Raw genomic sequence first — 20,771 nt, forward strand, 5'->3', positions numbered from 1 at the left:
TTGTGCCCTTTATTCAATTTTCTCCAACAGTAACATCTTGCAAAACTATAACACAATATCGCAACCAAGATACTGACATCAATACACTCATGAAATAGAACATTTCCACCATACCAAGGATCCCTTATGTTCTCCTTTTATAGCCACACACAATTCCCTTCCCCAGAATCCCTGGAAATTACTAATCTGTTCTCCATTTCTATAGTTTTGTCATTTTAAGAATGTTATATAAATGGAATCATACGGCACATAACCTTTTGGAATTGGCCTTCTCATTCAGAATAATTCTCCAGAATTCACCCAGGTTCTTGCATGTATCTATAGCTCATTCTTTTTTATTGCTAAGTAGTATTCCATGGTATGGATATACCAGTTTGTTTAACCATTCACCCATTCAAAAACTCTGGGTTGTTTCTGGCTGTTACAAATAAAGCTGCTACACACATTCATGGACAGTTTTTTATGTGCACACAAGTGTGTGAAAACACATTTATGACGACATGTAACTCTTTGCCTGATTTTCTGCCTGCTTAACTACAGAGCAAAGGACATCAAAGCATTTGCCAAAGGTCATAGACCACTTCCTTATAACTAAGGATTAACTAATGACTCTTAGTAATTGCAGCTTTACAACTATCTTGCTACCTGACCTTGGGAAGCCCTTGAATCTCTCTGAGCCTCAACTAGACAAGATATGTGTTTTCAAAGTGTATTATTTGAAACATGAACTTCATAAAATGCTCCTAAAACAGGTGGGGGGGGGGGGAACAGGGAGGAAGGAGTTCTTGGTCAAACAAGTTTGAGGAAATGCTGAATATCATATTCTTCTTTTGAAACAAACAAATGTGCTTTGGTGTACAAAAGGAGGGATCCAGTATCCAACTGCCCAAGTTCAAATTCCAGCTCCACCACTGCTAGAATAGTAACCCTCAGCAAGACACTTAACATTCCTATACCTCAGTTTCCTCGTCTATAAAACTGAGGTAACAATGGTACCTCACTCATATGAATGGAAGATTAACTATAGGGACACAAGAAAACACTTGATAAATATTAGCTATTATTATTATGCCATCAGAATCAGAATCATCAAAATCATTATGATCTTGTTAAAAATACACATGTCCAAGCCCCACCCTTGGAGATTCAGATTCATTAAGTCCAGGATAGAATCTGGTCCAGATGAAGTAAAGGTTTATCAATATTAAGAATGTATCTGGGTCAGCATGGCCACCAGGACCAGCAAGAGACAGGAGACCTGAGAGATTTGGCTGTGACCTGCACTGGACAGCTTACTGATAGTAGAATTAATCCCTAAAGAGATTGAAGCAGGTTTCAGGATGGCAGAAGAGGAGTCCCTGAGAATCTCAAAGGACTTGTAGGAGCTGCAGGGTAAGCTGTTTTTGCTGATAGAATCCATCCAGAATAACTCGGAGGTCAGTTTCCAATCAGTACATACAATGGAAAAATCCCAAAATAACACTAGCTTAAACACCTCAGAAAGTTATTTCTCTTTCAAGCAGAAGAAATGTGGAAGTAGGTCAGGAATCTTTCTAGCTTACTACCCTGTCATATCTAAGTTGTGATCTTCAAACTCATTGTCCAAGACGGCTGCTAGAGTACCTGCCATTGTATCCACATTCCAGGCAACAGAATAGAGGAGAGAGGGAAGAAAGACTTGCAAGCCACCTCCAACTTAAGGAGACTTCCTGGAGGTCACACACACAACACTTCCAGTTGCATGACCAGCCCTAGCGGCAAATGCAATTCTTTAGCTCGATATAAAGAGCAGACTCTCAGTCTGTGCCACATATATCTTCCTTTTTTAGTTTTGTTGTTAATTTTGGCTTATTCGTTACCCTGAAAATGAGGGGCCAAAGCCTATTTTAAGATTTGAATCCAATGTTCCTCCAGAAAGGTAGTGTCCAATAGAAATATGATGTAAGCCACATAGGTAATTTAAAATTTTCTAGTAGCCACATTTAAAAAGTAAAAAGCAGGGACCAGCCCCAGGGCCAAGTGGTTAAAGTTCTGTGTACTCTACTTCAGCAGCGCCGGTTCATGGGTTCAGATCCCAGGTGCAGACCTATTCCGCTCGTCAGCCATGCTGTGGAGGTATCCCACATACAAAAAACAGAGGAAGATTGGCATAGGTGTCAGCTCAGGGCTAATCTTCCTCAAGTGAAAAAAGAGGAGGATTGGCAATGGATGTTAGCTCAGGGCAAATCTTCCTCATAAAAAAAAATAAAAAGTAAAAGGCAGGTGAAATTAATTTTAATAATGTATTTAACTTAATAATCTAAAATATTATTTCAATATGTAATCATTATAAAAAATCATTAATGAAAAAAGTTACTGAGATGTTTTACATTCTTTTTTGTACCAAGTCTTTGAAAATCCTGTGTGTATTCTACGCTTACAGTACTCTTCAATGCCACCCAGCCACTTCTCAGGTCTTCAGCAGCCACTCAATGGTGAAGGGACTTGAACTAGTATATTCCGCTTTAACTTGCATATTTCTCTTTATTGCTTTCTTCTCCACGCCTTTCAGCATTTTGTCAGAGAAAAAATAACAGCTGTCAGAGATACTATTATTAACATTTCATTGACTGTCCTTCTACACTTTTTGCCTATGCAATATATCCCTAAAAATACATATTATAGATAACAAAAACAAAAAAAAAGAGAAAAACAAATGTGTCCAAGGTAGCAAGAGAGGTGGGATTTAACCCCAGACCAAACCGCCTGAGGGAGAGACGTCACACTTACATCCACACACAAATTTAGTAAATCCTTTAAAAGACCAACTCTGTAGTCCTGCAAAAAGAGCACGGTTCTCTCCTGAATTACAGCTGGGCTGGTAAGAGAAACTCGAGCTTCCTCAAGGGGCACTTCAATAAAATAAAATGCAGTTCTGTGGAGCTGGTACACATCAACTTTCAAAAAAGCTCCTAAATGTAGTAGTTAGCATTGATATATAAAAATTTTATTTGTGAGCTGTTGCTCAGCAAATCAAATGTGAAAAGGACATTATTTCCTCAGAAACACAAGAAGACAACCATGATTGCTCTCTGCTCTGTAGGCTTCACACCACACCGCTGTCTCCAAAGGTCTCCTCCTGTCAAGCCTCAGGCAGACTGCAGGACGCTGGGGGATGGTCTGGAGGTGAGGGCAATCTTTTCACCACTTCTGCAGCAATCCTCAGATAAGCTTTGGCCTAGAAAAGAAAAGACTCGTTCGCTCTGTATTTCTCCCCAGGAGACATCACAGGACTCGTGTGCTGCTTGCCATAGCTGTGCGCTGAATCTAACAGTGGAGGCTCAGTGAGATGATGCAGTTCAGCAGTGAGAAGACTGCTGTGCACATTGCAGGTGAGGCAGGGCAGAGAAGATGTGAGATTTGGAAGGTGACTTTCTGAAAAAATATTTAGTACCAGCAACTAGTTTTTCAAACTCTAATTCCTATGTCAGCAAACTAGCGCCCAATCTAGCTGTAGAAAAACTACACCTTCTTCTGACAAATTGATATCCTGAGTTCGATACTGCCAAAACGTCTTTACCATAAGAGCTGCTAGTCATTTTAAAGAGGACTATTTATTAACACCCTATGGTTTCTCTTTCAAAAGCATTTTCTTCCTTCTCAGAATGGCATCCAGCACTAGCACCGAACACCTACAGCTTCCTTCACCTGGTGGAGTCTGGGGACCACGCAAGTTTCTGGGATCAGTCGTTGACTCTTCATCTCTGGGACCCCCAGTGCAGCAGACACCAAGAGCAGCTCCCAAGCCTCCGAGTGGGCCACAGCTAACCCAACGTCTGCACGGGCCAGGCAGAACAACGGTCATGACATTTGCATTTTAAGAGTTTTAAACAACTGTAATGCAAATATTACTTATTTCCCCTATCTCATCTATAAAAAGTAATTGTAAGACACAATAGTAAGATTTTCTAAAACCACTACTGTATACATTTATACACTTAGAGTTGTGCATATACTACTACTACTACTACTACTGATAACAGCTAAAATTTACTTGAGTTCTAAAGGTTTGCCAAGTATTACTTCACTTCTTCTCACAGCTACCCTAAGGGGTAAAGTCTGTCAGTATGCCCTCTTTACAGACGAACAAACCAAGCCCCAGAAAGGCGAAGAGTGTTGTCTGAAGCCCTACAGCTAGTAGGAGACGGAGGGGCGTTGAGCCTGGCTGCCCAGTCCCGACTGTGCAGGGGAAAAGGACTGTTTGAGGTCTGCCTACCCTGCCATGACCAAGTGCTTGAAGCGTGTTTCCCACATCTTCATTTTGAAAAACTATGTTTGGGCCTTAACAGCTGAACTATTACCAGCTTTCTTTTACCAGAAAAGTGTTAAAATTTCACTTGAGTCCATTTTCTTAAAAAGAACAGCTCTTAAATCATTTATAGGCCCCTCTTTCTTTATTGAGCACCTACGACACCAAGCACTTTAAGTAATGCCACTTCTGTAAAACAAGCATCATCAATGCAACGTGGACAAAGAAACTGGGAGTCACTCGCTCAAGGTCACAGAGTCCGCAGGCTGGAAGACACTCAAACTGCGTCCCCCTGACCCCAAAGCCCAGCTCCTTCTACTATATCACATATTAAACAGTAAATCCAAAATACAAGTCATTCTAATCGTAACGCTTTGTCTCAAAATGGTTTCACTCTCTTCTACAGTCCTTCACAGAAACAGTAGTTTTTCTTTAAAAATGGAAATAGCATGTACTTTATGAAGAAATATTTCTCTTAAATCTAATGTGCTGATTTTCACCCACCATCTTTGTAAATACCTTTTATCTCCTAGTAGCTTATCTAGGTATTTAAGCCTAATATTTTGGGGTGAAAAGTTAAAGTTCACTAAGGAAAGCTGAGACAAGGTCATCATTCTATAATCTTTTAGTTCTTGTGTTAAATTAGAGACATACAGCTATCAGACTACACAAAAATACTAAATGACTGCAGAATAATCAAATTTGCTGCATTTAACTTTTGCTTTTTAATGGACTATTTCCAAGCTTAAACTTTCAGTCTATCACACTCAAAGCAATGGTTAGATTGTCATTTGCTGAGAAACCACTAAAAGTGCTTAGTTTAACAGTTTCAATTCCTACAAAATTGTTGAGATTGAATTTTTTCAGCCAATGAAGTATCATTTCAACAAATATGTTTTCGTTCTTCTTGTGTGCAAGGCATTGTTTTGGGAAATCTGTGGGATGTAATGATATAAAACGGAAGGAAAATAGCCCACTGGTGAAGAGTGGGGCCCTGAAGTCAGACAGGCATGGTTTAAAATCTTAGCTCTATTACTTATCAGCTGTGAGGCCTTTGGCAAGTTACTTAACACTTCTGGGCCCAGTTTCCATAACTGCAAAATGGTTATACTAATAGTACCTACCTCAAAAGGTTTGGGGGAGTGTTAAGTAAGAATAAAGTATGTGAAGTGCTGGCACAAAAGAAGTAAATAATAAATATTAGTGGCTGCTATTATTATTATTGTGTCCTCAAGTAATGTGCAATTTCAGTGAAAAGGTCATACAAATTAACTTTTGGGCACTTCTCCCACCTGAGGGATAAGTAAATTAAATGTCTCCCTTTTGTTTAGCCCATAACTAGCAAAAAGGCAACACACACACATCACATGTAAAAATTATGATTCGGATTTCTCAAACTATGAATACTCTCCTCTTTCATCAGCTCAACTCTACACAGACTAACCCTCTCTCCTATTCAAGATCGTTTCCTGGGCCATCTAGAGGCACAGATAATACAGCTGGAGCCTACTTGTCTGCTTTGTCATTAACAAGGAAAAGGAAATGGACGGCAATGAAAGTGCAAGAAGTTTTATGGAGAGATTTTTTCCTTTGTTTTTAAAGATTTGAAGTTCGAATTTATCATACACAGTCATTTCATATTAAGGCTATGAGGTAATAATTTAGAAATTAAAAGATAATAAAGTTTCCACTTATATTTGAAAGTCTTTACCAGGAATATCTTATAGCACACTTTTCTGTATGCCAATATTAAGATTTTTGATAAAAAGGATGAAACCACAAAATTATCAGTCAATCATGGGTCCATTATTTGTGTCCTGGACTCAATCAAAAGCAAAAGGTAGACAGAGTTGAATTAACAATTATAATCACACAAACATGAGGAAAAGCTACTGAATTTAAGAGTTCTAAGTCCTGAGCGTCTGCTTTCTTGCCTTTCCTCCGGTGGATTCTCCGGCTATTTTGCCCTATTTCTATTTGGGGTTTCCATTCCTCCCCTTTGCTAAGGGTGCACATGTGCAAAAGGTTTGGCCCAGTGGCCACGCAGGCAGCAGCTTGCTGGCGCGTTTTAACTGGGACTGTGATCCGTCCCAACTTTCCCTACGACGCCTCACATTCGGCACAATTCATACCTTTAAACAATCACTGTCTCTTCAGTATTTGCCTCTTCTGAAAGTTAAACGTGACTGGGAGCATTAAATCCCTAATGCCTAATTTTAAAAGATTTTATGGGTAGAGAATGACAGTCCTGGAAACTGGTGTTGGGAGGAGGGAGTGATGGAAGATGGAGAAGAGAAGGTGGAGTGAGAAAAAGCTAAAAACTGGAAAAAACAAAAAACTAAAGATGCAACTTGAACTGATTAATGATTCTGCCTGTAGGTCGACCCCTAAAAGCAAACAACAAAAAGTGTCAATCTAAGGAGTTAATGACTAACAAAAAATTTTATAGGTTCTGTCCCACTAACTTTTGCAGAAGTTTATCATGTTGGCAAGTAAACACCCCCTTCATTCTCTAGACGAAGACATGCATGCAGAAGGGGCATTAAGCTCCCATGAATACAAGAGAAGCTGTCGACAGGGCTGGGACCAGCTCCTGAGGCCACAGCTCCACTTGAGCTCACAGGGAAAGGCAAGGGGGTCATCAGGAGGGGAGGCTCATCACAAGCACAGCCAGGAAGATCCCGATTCCACGACTCAAGAACAACTTCCTCACATGCAGGACTTAACACCTTTAATGTTGAAGCTGAGAGCTCTGCTCTCACCTCATGATCCAAATTCTGCTACTCTGATTTTTAAATGCCATCAAAGAGTGACATTTACTTGATGCTATGTAAGGAGAAGGGCACAAAGAGACTCAACCTTTTGATAAAGGGAAGAGGAAAGACATTTAGTGCCACTACATCTCATATAGGAAATTTCAGAAGGTAATAAATACTCACAGTTGTATTCTACTTGGCATTTTTCAAAGTATTTTCACATCGTCATCTCATTTAATCCTGCTCATTATGACATCAATTTACAGATGGAGAGAAAGGTTCAGAGACATCAGGGAATTTGCCTAAGGTCACTATTAGAAAGTGGCAGTCTTGGTAATGAAACCCCAAGCTGATACAGATTTATGCTTTTCCTTCCACAAAGAGACCCCTTTGAAAACCTGATAAAGCTGTTGTCCAATTCCCCAGAAAAAGACACATTCATACATCTGGATATAACTTCAGGGGATTCTCAGGTTAAGATCCCCTATGTTAGGCCCTGCTGTTGTGCATGCCAATGGGACCTGAGGGGCAGAGTTTGCTCACTCTCTTCTCTAGATGTCTGTGACAGGAAAAGCAGGTGAACTGAAAGCTAGCCTCAATATACACAACAGACAGACGCTCAACTAATCGTGTAGTTAATTTTGAAGGCAAGCAGGTACTGTGTTGGCAAGAGATTGTATGGACTATGGTGTCAGAGCAGGTGTGGACATGGCCTCTAGTATTATCTTGGACAAGTTCCTTACTGTAAATAAGGAACAGACTTGTCTTTTAATGACATCTTATCATTTATTAGTTGTGTAACCCTAGGAAAATTATTTAATTTCTTGAACCTCAGTTTCTTCATGTGCAAAACGGGAACTATTTACATCTTGCATTAAGTTGTTGGGAGCATAGAAATTATGTAAACAAAATGCCTAACAGCGTCTCGCTTACTTTAATTGCTATTATGCTTAGGAAGATGATTAATAATGATGAACGTCTGCAATCTAAGAGTAGGAAATAATAACATCTATGAAAACAAAATAAATATAAAGCACCATTTTTTTTCCTTTTCATGACCATGTCTAAATCTTAAAACTGTTCAGAAGTCTTCATATTTAAGGTTGACGATGTGGTATGTGAGATTCTCACCATTTTTGCAGAGACCGCACCAAATCAATCCGAGCGCAAACCACAAAAGGTTAAGTTGTTCACATTCTCATACATGTCACTTAGCAACAGTAAAATAGGTCTAATGTTTATACAAATGTAAATGAGATTAAAAGAATATCACTCCCAAAACTCCACGAGCACTGCTGTTTAGAGTTTAAAATTATATTATCTTTTGACGGTTGCTATATGTTCTCCTTTATATGACATTCCTTTAACTTCCTTGAAATGTTCCTTGCTTCTGGAGAATCTCAAAGAAAAAAAGCAATAATGGACAGGTGGGAAAAAAATATTAAAAAATCTAAAATCATAATTGAAATAAACTAGTAAGTAATTATTCTTACTCATAAGGAATCAGCATAGAGTGTCTTTATTCTTGGGAGGAATTTAACAGTGTGTAATTAAGAAAAAACAATTTTCATACAACTTTTCATTCACTGCATAAAGTCAAGTCCAGCTATGGTGGTTAGGATTGCCAGACTTTAATCATGAGTAATAAAGGATTATGTTTTTTGCTTATCTGAAGAATTTCTAAGACAAGACTGAAAAGGAATTTTGACATTTAATACCTAAAAGGTAGAGAAAAGTAAAACAATGATAAATGCTACACTATATTTACTCAGAGATCATACTCCCAGCAACTCAAGCACCTATGCCATAGGTGCAGACTCTTAAGAACGCGAAAGAACCTCTGGGCCCCTGGAAGAGAGAGCTCAAAATGAACCTGCTCTACTCCTCCAAGATTCCTAACTGTCGACGTACTCTGACTTTACTCACAGCTCTAACCGAGCTTGGCTCTTTTATTGTCCAGTCCACGCAAGATTAGAGGAAGCAAACTAGAATGAAAGGGGTAGTGGTTACAAATGGACTAAATAACAGTACTGTAAAGTTACACCCATTAACTAAGGGGGAAAAAAAGGAAAACTATTAGAAGATTGATTGGGGCTGTTCAGCAAAGGAGCACAAAAACTACACCAAAACTGACGTCTCAGATGATGGCTTAGTTTCTAACTCTAACAGCAAGTGCTACGTAGGAAAGAAGAGACATATATGATTAATTTTATTTCTATTTAAAAAGAGCAAAATAAAAGACTTTATGCTTAAAGTCGTAAAGCTTTAGCAACCTTGAAAGTCTATCAACTGTATTCCCAAAGATGTCGGCTAATAACACACTACTAGTTTTGCCACCTTACCTCCCCAGTCATATTTATTAAAATAAATGCAATGAAAATCCCACCTCTAATGGATTATACAATTTGCCTACATCCAATTCAATACTTTCTTAGATTGGTTCCCTTCTCCCAACAATCAGCTGAACTTCTAATACTGAAATATAATAACCTTGGGCAGTTAGATATTGCTACCCAGCAAGATAAGAACTTTACAAACTCTCATTGTTTGTGTTCTTCATGAGAAAACTGGCTGGGTAATGATTCTTTGTAGGTGAACTTGTTCAGTTGATAAATCAGAGCCAGCACTGGTATATCTACCATATAAAATAGTTACTTAAAGATGCTTTGGATAAGTTAACTAATCTTTGTTTAATATACACATTGCAAACAGATAAACTTGATCTTCTCAACTTTCTTTCTATATACCAAAAAGTATATATTCTGTAAAAAGAAATAAAAATACACATTTACAAATATAACTTACCTCATCACTTTCAGGCTGTGAAAACACAATCGGCTGGCCTGTATCTGAAGCTTCCCTTATATTCAGATGCAAAGGAACATCTCCTAAAAGAGCCCACCAGATAGCCATTAGCACTACAAAAGTTTATACAGGCATTTGGAATTTCGGTATTTGAACTTCAGAAAGAAACAATATCTAATAAACTAAACTGATTCAAATCAACTTGAGTTATGACTATCCTCAAATTGCTAAATCTCTAAAAAAGGAATTTCAAATGAAAATTAGGAGCACAATATTCCATTTGAGGGTAGCACAGCGATTGCATATGCATAGATGAAAGCTATGTGGCAGTCAATGAAGGGATAAGGCCTCTGATTTATTCTTTGCTGGAGGTCTTCCAGCAAGAAATGGCTTGGAAGACATTTGTAAATTATTTCTCCCTATAATATCTGATATAGACACATCATATCACACAATAAGAGGAAATTGAAGAGGAAAGGATGAGGAGGCAAAGTAGTAAAAAAAAAAAAGTACAACAAAATAATCTTCCCAATGTTGGCAGATGAGTGAGCTAAGAGAACCGTTAAAAAGTAGGCCAGACCTATTATCTCAACTACCTGCCTCTTTATCAGATAGAATTATTTTTTTATTATATATTAATCTATATAGCATTATATATAATTTGTGAGCTTGATGAAATCTCAGGAAATATACAAGAACCTCCAAGAAACAGACCTGAGGTCAGAGAGGCTGTGTGCCTTTCCTGAGAATATATTACTATCAGGTGGTAGAATGTAGGGGGGAAATGCTATGATCCATCATCCAATTGACTCCACCATCACAAAGGAAGCCTTTCATAAGGCTGAGATTTAAAATGCAGTAAATGGAGTCTTAAGTAGAAGAGTTGATTTGTCATGGTACTCAGCATTCTTAGAACCACTCCAAATCCATGCAAAGGTAATTGAAACATGTGCATGTGTGTGTTATATAAATAAGTCATTTAGCAACATGAGAGGCAATGTAAATAATGCAGAGGTATATGTTACAAAACTACAAACCTACTACAATTTATAGTATGAAGCACATGGAGGAACAGATATATTTCATGCTTCCCTTGTCAGCACATTTTGAGATCTTAACCAACTCTTTAAGTCTTTCCTAAATGTTCAATAACTAAACAACAAAATACATGAATTTCAGTAGCCATTTAAAGATTAGCTTTTCAGTACATTTGATGTCTGTTCTATAGATAAGCATAAGACTGCAGAAACTGTCACGGGGCAGGCAGGGGGAAAAATGTTATAGAAAACTCTTAGAAATCATAAAGTTTTTTCTCTTATGAACTGCCATAATAGTAAGGAATCCTGAATGCTTTCATTTCTATCGCAATAATGGAAGAAAAAAAAGTAAATCCTTCTCCTTTATATAGCCACCCACCGACATCGCTTCTGCCCTCCAAAGACTCACAATCCTACACAGAAGAGTAGAAGAAGAAAGAGGAAAACCTTGGTAGAAAATAGGTGGCCTAGTGAGAGTGGTAATGAGCTAACAGTTGTACACAGAGAAGGATAAAAAGGAATAAAAGTATGGAGAGCGAGTGAGGTGCAGCCCGGCCTTGGAAAGTATCTTGGAGGGGCTAGGTCTGAAGGCAGCGAGAACATGTTTCAGAGACAAAAGTTAAAGGGGTTTCTGTGAGATGATCTGAGGCCTTAACTACTATGCATAAACTGTCCGTGTAGGTAAATATGGATAAAGTTCTGAAGAGCCATTTTACCAAAAAATCATTCAAAAGAGCCCAATGGGTGAAAATAACTTAAGAGGCAGCCAGGGAGTCAGTAAAGGAGAATAAGGGTTCCTGGGAGGTTCAACCAGTCAGGAGGCCACAGCTGGGAGAGCTGCTTCCCTGATCTCAGTTCCTCATTCCCAGTAACAACCCCTTTTTGTTATTGGGGCCCCTCTCCCATTCATGGGAGATCCCCCTCGGCCCCCTGACTGCACTAAAAGGAGGAGATGTACCCCGAGTTCCCATAACACTGTTAGCTATAGCAGTCTACAGCACTATTCTGTTTTTGTGATCAGTAATCACTGTTTCTGATACATTTTTAGGGTAACTATACATTTGTGAGCTGTTGGTTAAAATGTAACTTCCATATGTGAGAATGTTTCTCTAGGAGCTATGTTTCAAATTCTAAATAACTGACTTACAAAATTGTACCACCCATTTAGAAATTAGGGAATTATAATATTGTCAGCATAATTCAATAATGCCATTATAATTACACATTTACTTTATTATATAAGTGAATGTCAATCTGTGATGTTACTATGCAGATTTGGTAAATTGAACTTTCTAGGTTAGTTAAATGAAAAACAGTTGCAGAATATAATTAGTGGCTCTAATTATAGCAATGTATCAAAATATATCATTAGTATTCACCTAGTATTCTGTTGGCTGCTATACTACAAATGCATAACAATAATATTTTTAACATTAACTTTTAGAAACTTAATTATAATAAAGAATGTTTTGAAATTCCTTGATCTCTAAGGGATCTTAATTGTTAACTACCTAAAACTAATAATTCACTCTATGCCTCCCTTATTCAGCATCTAACATCTGCCTTTGCCCAGAACAGAAACTCATTCATAAGTAAAACATTAAAACATGTTTCCTAAAAAGTCCATTAAGTTGCTTGTGGGTTTTTAAAAAAATCATGTTTTATCCAAAATCTGTGTTTTGCTCACTTAACATATGATGTTACTTCTTCTCAAAACATTAATTAATCCTTCAATTCAGTAACGTGAACAGTATATACAACATAAATTTCAGATAAGCACGACAAACATATAGATGAAGATTACAGAAATATTGTCTTTCTAGAGCAGAAGGACTGATAAATTCAGAACTGATCAGGAAGGCATTTTTCCATATGTAACGAGAAATGACACTTCCAAAGGTTGCCACAACATACTGAACGGGTATTTTCATGTATCTGTTTATACTGAGAGATGTGTTCCCACTTTAGCAAACAAACTGATGACTACTATTTAAAACAGAAGCTTCAAATCTCAGTACTCACCACAAAACTCTCTTCTCAAATTCAAGTTATAAGAAGTTTTTATCTATGACAGAGGTTGTCATAATTGGCAGAACAAAACTCCTATTCAAAAAGTCTTCCACTAATGAAGCATTACAAAAAGCCAAAGAAAGGACAGCACACACAACTGCGCTATACTACCTTAATTTAGAACATAAGGCAGAAACAATTCATCATTTTCTGAAACACTCTTCATCACCATGCCTTATCCCCACTTTCCCTTCTGCCATTTCCTCTGCCAAAGAATATCCTACGGTCTTACCGAGAACATCAAGATCAAGGGTCCGTGCCAGTCTCCTTGCACCATCAGCACCAAAAATATGAGTTTTGTGTCTACATTTTGGACACTGGAAAACACTCATATTTTGGACAAGGCCCAGAACCTAGAATAAAAAAAACACATTGAAATCAAAACAAAATTAAACCAAATCTCAATCCATTATTTCAACAAGTTTTCACCGAGTGCCTATTAGGTTCTAGTGATACAATGATGAACAAGTTATGGTCTCTGCTCTCAAGGAACTCACAAGGTGGTAGGAGAGCAAGACCCATGTAATTAACTTTAATAATGCGATCAATGCTAAAGAAATATAAATGACAGGGATCAAAAATTCTGTCTGGGAAGAATAAGAGGAATCTCTGAGTGGCTCATAGAGAACTGTTTCTTCAGGCTGAGGATAAGACGGGTGAGGCCTACAGCAGGAATTCTAGGCAAAAGGAAGGGCACAAGCCAAGACAGAGAAATATAAGTGTGCAGCCTATTGGGGCTGCAACCTAGTGGGGGGTCAAGGGAAAAGCTGATTTGGTAAGGAAGGTCAGGGTCAGACGGTAAGATGCTAAATGCCATCCATGTGTTTGAGATAATAGAAAACCCCAAAAGGTGTTAAAGTCGAGAAGATGGTATCAAAGAGGTGGTGTTACACACTCATATCTATGTTTTAAAAATTTAACTCTGATGGCAATATGGGAAGAATAAGCGGGGGAAAAAACCAGAAAAATAAGTAGTTAAGAGGCTAACTGTGAGAAGGCCTCATAGTAAATAACAGCTAACATATAGTGAATGTGTGCTATATGCCAGGCACTGGGGTAAGTGCTTTAAGTGCATGGACTTATTTACTCCCCACAAGAACTTTATGAGATGGGTATTTTATCATCCCCATTCTATAGGTGAGAAAACTGACACAGCTATAGCAAAAGACTGAGACTCAGCTCTTAGCAGAATGTTGTCATTTGAAACAAAAATTTAGAGTCTTATAGAAAGTGTCCATCTCTTTCTGAGTTTCCCCAACTTCTGGCACAAAATAGATACTTCATAAACATTTTTTGAATAAATAGACAGACTTGGCAAATATACAGTCATGTACCACGTAACAATGTTTCAGTCAACATTGTATCACATACACGATGGTGGGCCCATGAGATTAGTATCATATAACCTAGGTGTGCAGTAGGCTATGCCATCTAGGTTCGTGTAACTCTACTCCGACAGCCACACAATGACGAAATCACCTAACGACGCACTTCTCAGAATTATTCCCACCATTAAGTGATGCACAACTATAATCCTTATTCATGCTCCTTTCAATCCTACCTTCTTACTGACGGGAAGCAGTGGTTCTCTTCTAGAATAAAAATGGGGAACACAACTATCAGAGGCTTAGAGATAACAATGTCTGTATCATCCTATCCATTTCACCAATAAGATTATTATTATAGGAGTTAATTCTATTAGAATATTTTGCATTTTAAATGAAGAATAGCACTGACAGCCCACACGGAAACATACAGACAAGAAGGTGATCAAATTTGTTATTCTTTCTGAAAAGAGAAACGGAAAAGACCGAAGTTTTCCACAACACACATAAATGAAGACAAACAGTGAGGGACATAAATTTGTAGCTAAGCATTTTCCAAGCATCTAATATACGCCCTTTTGCTGATGCGAAGTATCACAAAAAATAAATCACACTGTGTTTTGGTAATTCAGTGCCGTCTCCAGAAAGCTATAAGAAAACACAGCTGAATATTACACAGCTTATTTGTTTATTCATCATCTCTATATAACACACTTATTGCTTGGTCAGTTTTACTGCCATTTATGTTAAATGTGATATATTCTTTGACTGTAGGGCTTTCAACTTAAACATAAAAATATCACTCGAGAAACAGGAAAAAGAAAAACACTTAAATAATGTTAAAATCTAGATGAGGGTTATCCCAATCCAGAGAGAATGGGAAAAGCATTCCTACTTGGAATCTCAGACTCCCTAAGACACAGAGAGGCATGAAGCAAGAGTGTACGTTCAGTTTGTGTGATTAACTTTTTATCATCAAATTGTTTTCTATGGACTGTATAAATGTCTCAGGCACGTTCTCTAGATAGACTACAAAATGTCACAGACATAAAACCACAACCAAACTCAATATTTAATGAGCTCCTATTATATGCAGTCACTGGGCTACACAAGGAGCAGCTCACAGTGGTGAGCAAAACAGACTCGATCCTGCCCCCTTGGAGCCTGTGCGCTAACTGAAGAAATAGACTGAACAAATAATAGTGCAAAAATCTCCTTAAACACTGGACCAGCTTCTCTGAAAGCAAAGTACAGAGCACTATGAGAGTGGAGAACAGACAAGACTCTAACTACCCTGGGCGTCACAGAGGATTTCCTTGAGGAAATATTTACCTAAAAGTTAAAGAATAAGCAGGTAAAAACAAGGAGAAAGGGAGGAAAAACACTCAAGACAGAAGCAGGGAGCACATGTCTCCTTCAAGGAATGGCAAGGCCAGCGTGGTGCAGGTGCGGTGTGAATGGCACGAGGTGAGGCTGGAAAGGTAGCTTGTGGCCACGTTAGGTGTCTGGGTTATGTAATGAGGGCAAAGAGAAGCCATTAAAAGGTTTTCAGCAAGAGAGATCACTATGCCTTTACTTGTACTAACCTCATATCTTAGGACTGTAGGGTTTTAAAAAGAAAATGGAATAGAAAAAACTAAAAGGACTTGTCTTTATGTGTTTATTTTCTTAGACAAACACAAATCCATGGCTGTGTTCTCTGAAATCAGTAATTTCAGCAGTGACAGTTTTTAGTGCTGTCTGAAATATTTCCAGTTCTCCTTCTGGGCACAAGATTAGGATTTTTCTTCTCTGCAATTAGGTGAGGACATGTAACTTTTTTTGGACAATGAAATGTGAGCAGAAGTGACAGGTGTCACACCTAGGCAGAAGATTTAAGGGCTAATTCCCCATTATCTTTTCCTCTGTCCCTGTGACCAGCAAGCTTCCAGAAAGTGGCTGCTCCATCAGTCTGGGTGCCAGAGTAAGAACAATGCAGATGAGCACTGAAGCCAAACCATAATGGACATGTAGCATGCGAGAAACAAACTGATGCTGTTTTCAGCCACTGAAATTTGAGGGCTGTTAACACACATAACCCAGCCCATCCTGGCTGATATAGGGGTATAGGAAGAAAATATTAGAATTGCTATTTCTGTTTTATTATTTCCTTTTTAATTCCAATTTTGTTTTATAATGAAAATAACATATTAAAGCAGTAGTGCATATATAGTATACATATACTATATATATATACACACACACATATATACATATATAGGCTCAAACCTCATTTACTGATAAGGATGTACACTCAAAAAAAAAGATAAATGCCCTAATACTGCTTCCTAGATTATCTTGAATAAACTAATTCCACTTAACTCTAGAATTCTTATCTTAAGAACTTCCCACATATAAACCACTTCGCTTTAAAAAAAGTTGTAATGGAAAGAGCTCAGAACAGAATTATATATGAAAGTCACTGATTTACAATGGAGACGGCACAGCATTGCATGTTAATTGGCTATCTATATGGAAAATAAGGAAGCTTAACCCCCTATCTCACACAATTAATTAATTCTGGATGGATTACAGAGCTAAATGTGAAAGTTAAAACAAAAATACTTTTAGAGAGAAAACAGGAGAATATACTTATAACCTTAGAGGCGGGCAAAGATTTTTCTAGCAGGACACAAAGAAGCACTAAACATAAAATTTTTTTTGTTAAATTGGACTACACTAAAATTAATAACTTAATCAGAAGACATAATTAAGAGAGTGGAATGGCAAGCTAGAGAGAAGAGATAGTATCCATAATACACATACATGACAGGAACTTTTATCCGGAATACAAAGGCAAGAAACTTAACAGGCACTCCATAGGATATCCAAAGACCAGCAAAAATGAGAAAAAGTGTTCAACTTCATTTGTCATCAAAGAAATGCAAATTAGAACCATAATGAGATACCACACATCTGTGCTTAAGACCTGATTAGAACAGATAAATGTCCATATGACTACAACAACAACAACCATGACAAAACCAAAAAATACCAAGTGGTGAGCACATGGAGTAACTAAAACTCACAGCTTCAGTTGAGTGTAAACTGGCACAACCATTTTAGAAAACTGCTTGGTAGTTATCTACTTAAACTGATAAATGCTTATTCTACAGCACAGCAATTAAACTCAGTTAACAGAAATGTGAACATAGCATTCACTAAAAGATATGCACAAAAATGTTCACACGTAGCACTAATTATCCAAAAATGGAAAACTACCTAAATGCCCAACAACAATAAAATGGACAGATGAATTGTGGTATATTCACATGATGGAACGCTATAGAGCAATGAGAATAAAAGAACCATAGCTACATTCAATAGTATGAGTGACTCTCTCAAACATAATTTTAAGCAAAACAAGCCACACGAAAGTATATACTTATTATTTCATTTATATAAAGTTCAAAAACAGGCAAAACTAATCTATAGTGTTATAATTTGGGTTCTGCTCTGGGGGTAGCAACCGGGAGACGGCACAAAGCAGGAGCTTCTGGGATACTGGTAACGTTCTGCTTCGTGAATACAAATAATGGGGGTGTTTACTTTGTAAAAGTTCATCGAGCTATACACTTAGAATTTGTGCCCTTTTGTGTAGGCATATCATACTTCAATAAAATGTTTGCTTTAAAAAATGGTGGTCATGTAAAGAACGGCTAATAAAGCAATAAGAAAAAATAACAAAAACGGTGGTTGTTGGGCATCTTGTCAACCTGCACACAAAAACCACCATCTGCTTTAAATAGAAAATATTCTATAAAAACAGAGAAGTAGCAAAACAATTACGATGAGGCCCTTGGGAGGAACAATCCCATATTATTTCCACCTCATACCCCAAGGAAAGCTCTGAAATAAAAGTCTAAATCTAGAGAAGGTCTGAAATAGTGGGGTTCTAGACCTGCATGGTCTAATTAGGTAGCCACTAGTCACATGTGGCTACGAGCATTTGAAATGCGGCTAATCTGAACTGAGATGTGCTGTAAGTGTAAAATACAAACTGGATATCAAAGATTTAGTATGAGTAAAAGAATGTAAAATACGTCTAAAATTCTTTTAGGCTTACAGGCTATTCTTTAAGCCTTTTAAGATTTTTTATTGAAGTGTATCATGAAAACACACAAAAAGTACCCAGATCATAAGTGTATCACCAAATGGACTTATCATAAAGTATGCCCATGTTACCATGACCTTGTTAAGAACTAAAACATTGCCAGCACTAGAAGTCTCCTTGTACACCCTCCAAAAAATGCTCCCAAAGGTATAAACTAACCTGATTTCTAATACCATAAATTAATTTTGTCTAGTTTTGAACCTGATACAAACGGAATCATGCAATACATTCTTTTGTGTCTGTGTGATTCACCAGCTAAACCATGCACGTATGTAGTTTGTGTCCATTGAGTCCTAAGATTCCATGACAATATCAAAATGACTCATTCTCATTTGTGTGTTTCCAGATTTGGGCTATTATAAATAATGCTTCTATGAATGTTTTTATACTGTCCTTTTTTTTGGCTAGATATTAGAATATACATATTTAACTTTAGCAAAAAATGCCCAGGTTTTCCAATGAAGTTCTACCAATTTACACTCACACTAGCAATGTATGAGAATTCCAGCTGTGCCACAGCTTCAGCAACATTGGGTATCATTGGTTTTTTTTCATCTTAGCAAGTGTGGTGAGTGTGTAGTCGTCTCACTGTGCCAGACTGTTCAATTGTCAATCTGTTTAGACTGGGAACTATATTTCCTAGAATCCTCTTCCCTGTACGGCTCCTCATTAACGTTCACCAAAAGTAAAGTGGTGCAAGACGTGGGAGATGGAAGAGAAGCTCTAGGCATCACACTCTACAGGTTTCCTTTGGTTAGAGGTGGTGAAAGCAAGACGAGAGGTGCAGGTGCATTCCAGTCTGTCCTCATTCTTCCTGACTCTGCCCCACTCTCCTTTGCACTGTGGTTTTAATTTGCATGGCCATAATTATCAATGAAGTTGAGCATATTTTTACCTGTTTATTGGTCATTTTATACTTTCTGCAGTGTCTGTTGGGGTCTCTTGTCTACTTTTTCCATGGATTATATGTTTTTTCTTATTGAACTGCAAAAGGTCCTAGTATTTTTTCATACAATTCCTTTGTTGGTTGATTCTCAATTTTTATATTGATTTTATGTTGAAATGATAATATACTGAGCTAAGTATATTATTAAAATTAACTTCATCCCTTTTTTTTTCCTACTCTTAAAAAATGGCTACTTTTTAAAATATGGCTACTAAAAACTTTAAAATTACATATGTGGCTTGCATTATATCTCTATTGGACAGTGCTAATGTAGACAATTAATGTAGACTACAGAACTTATTTTGGTAGCTCCCCTACTTAATGTTTTTTAAGGTCATAATGATGCACAAAGACATTTATCAGGGTCTGTATTTTATGAATATTTTAAAAAATTGAACAGAAATGAAACATTTACTTTCAAGACTATGCAGGAAAGATAAACAAGTAAGTTTCTTTGCTTTTAGTTTAAATGACATCCATTGAGTGTGAAAACACTCATGTGGTTATCTCATCCTGTTCGGAAGCTCATACGAGTTATATATATATATATATATATATGCACACACATATATATTTAATTTAATAAGAGAAAATTCCTCATTAAGATATGCAGACTATGTGGCAGATAACTTTTTCAAAACGTGGATTAGTTGGAAGAAAATTTATAAGAGAGCCTTGAGTATTAAAAAGATGAGAAAACACTGCCATAGTTCATTTAAGAGAAGTCCTCTATTATCAATGAGTTTTGAACAGGGGCAACTAATATAATAAGGAAGAACATTAGACTATCCATATTATAATTTTCATAAAAAATTCTTCTTTTAAATAGGAAAGAATTCACGTCCATATGACCATCCTCTACCCCCACACTCCCAAAAGGTCTTATATGATGTGAACACTTCATATGTGTTAAGCTGTTTGTGTTTATTGTAGAGCTATTTTGTATATCCTTTGATAGCAGAAGCATTAGAAAACAGACGCTTTGCCATAGCTTAATTTACATAATGCCACTGAGATGCAGCTGTAAGCATGCTCCATCATTTTTTAATGTCTCGTCAAAGTATAAGATCCTTTTTTCTTTTTACTTCAGCTAGTTTTACTGGAAGAAAGCAAATGCTACATGCTGGCCTAACATCAGCCACCACAAACCTTTCAGATGTTATTCTTACGTTATTCCAATCCATCACTGGCTCAGAAGGGTACTTCTTTTATTAACTTTTAAAAAATTGACTCTCTTGAAATATCAACATTGTTCTGAAATATTGGATTTTTGTGTCTAAATGTATTGAATTAAGCAGGCTCAAAAGGCCCCAATTTTAATTTCTTCTTGGCATTTTAAACCCAGATTCAGGTAAGTAACAAGCAAGATTTTCAGGCTACTATATAATCCA

General features: G+C 37.3%; 1 protein-coding gene across 2 annotated transcripts in view; it reads right to left on the reverse strand.

Annotated features, from left to right (window-relative positions):
* Nucleotides 1-2,964: 2,964 nt before the first annotated feature.
* The window catches only part of NUBPL (NUBP iron-sulfur cluster assembly factor, mitochondrial), a 201,883-nt gene continuing 184,076 nt past the window's right edge, over nucleotides 2,965-20,771 (reverse strand). For both annotated transcript variants that reach the window (XM_046655351.1, XM_046655350.1), the window contains 3 exons: nucleotides 13,189-13,309; nucleotides 9,850-9,932; nucleotides 2,965-3,217 (listed from right to left, as the gene is read on the reverse strand). In XM_046655351.1, coding sequence (XP_046511307.1) covers nucleotides 3,122-3,217; nucleotides 9,850-9,932; nucleotides 13,189-13,309 — 300 coding nt within the window. In that variant the 3' untranslated portion in view covers nucleotides 2,965-3,121. The remainder of the gene's footprint in view (nucleotides 3,218-9,849; nucleotides 9,933-13,188; nucleotides 13,310-20,771) is intronic.

The sequence above is a fragment of the Equus quagga genome, chromosome 2 (assembly GCF_021613505.1).
Source record: "Equus quagga isolate Etosha38 chromosome 2, UCLA_HA_Equagga_1.0, whole genome shotgun sequence".
NCBI lineage: Eukaryota > Metazoa > Chordata > Mammalia > Perissodactyla > Equidae > Equus > Equus quagga.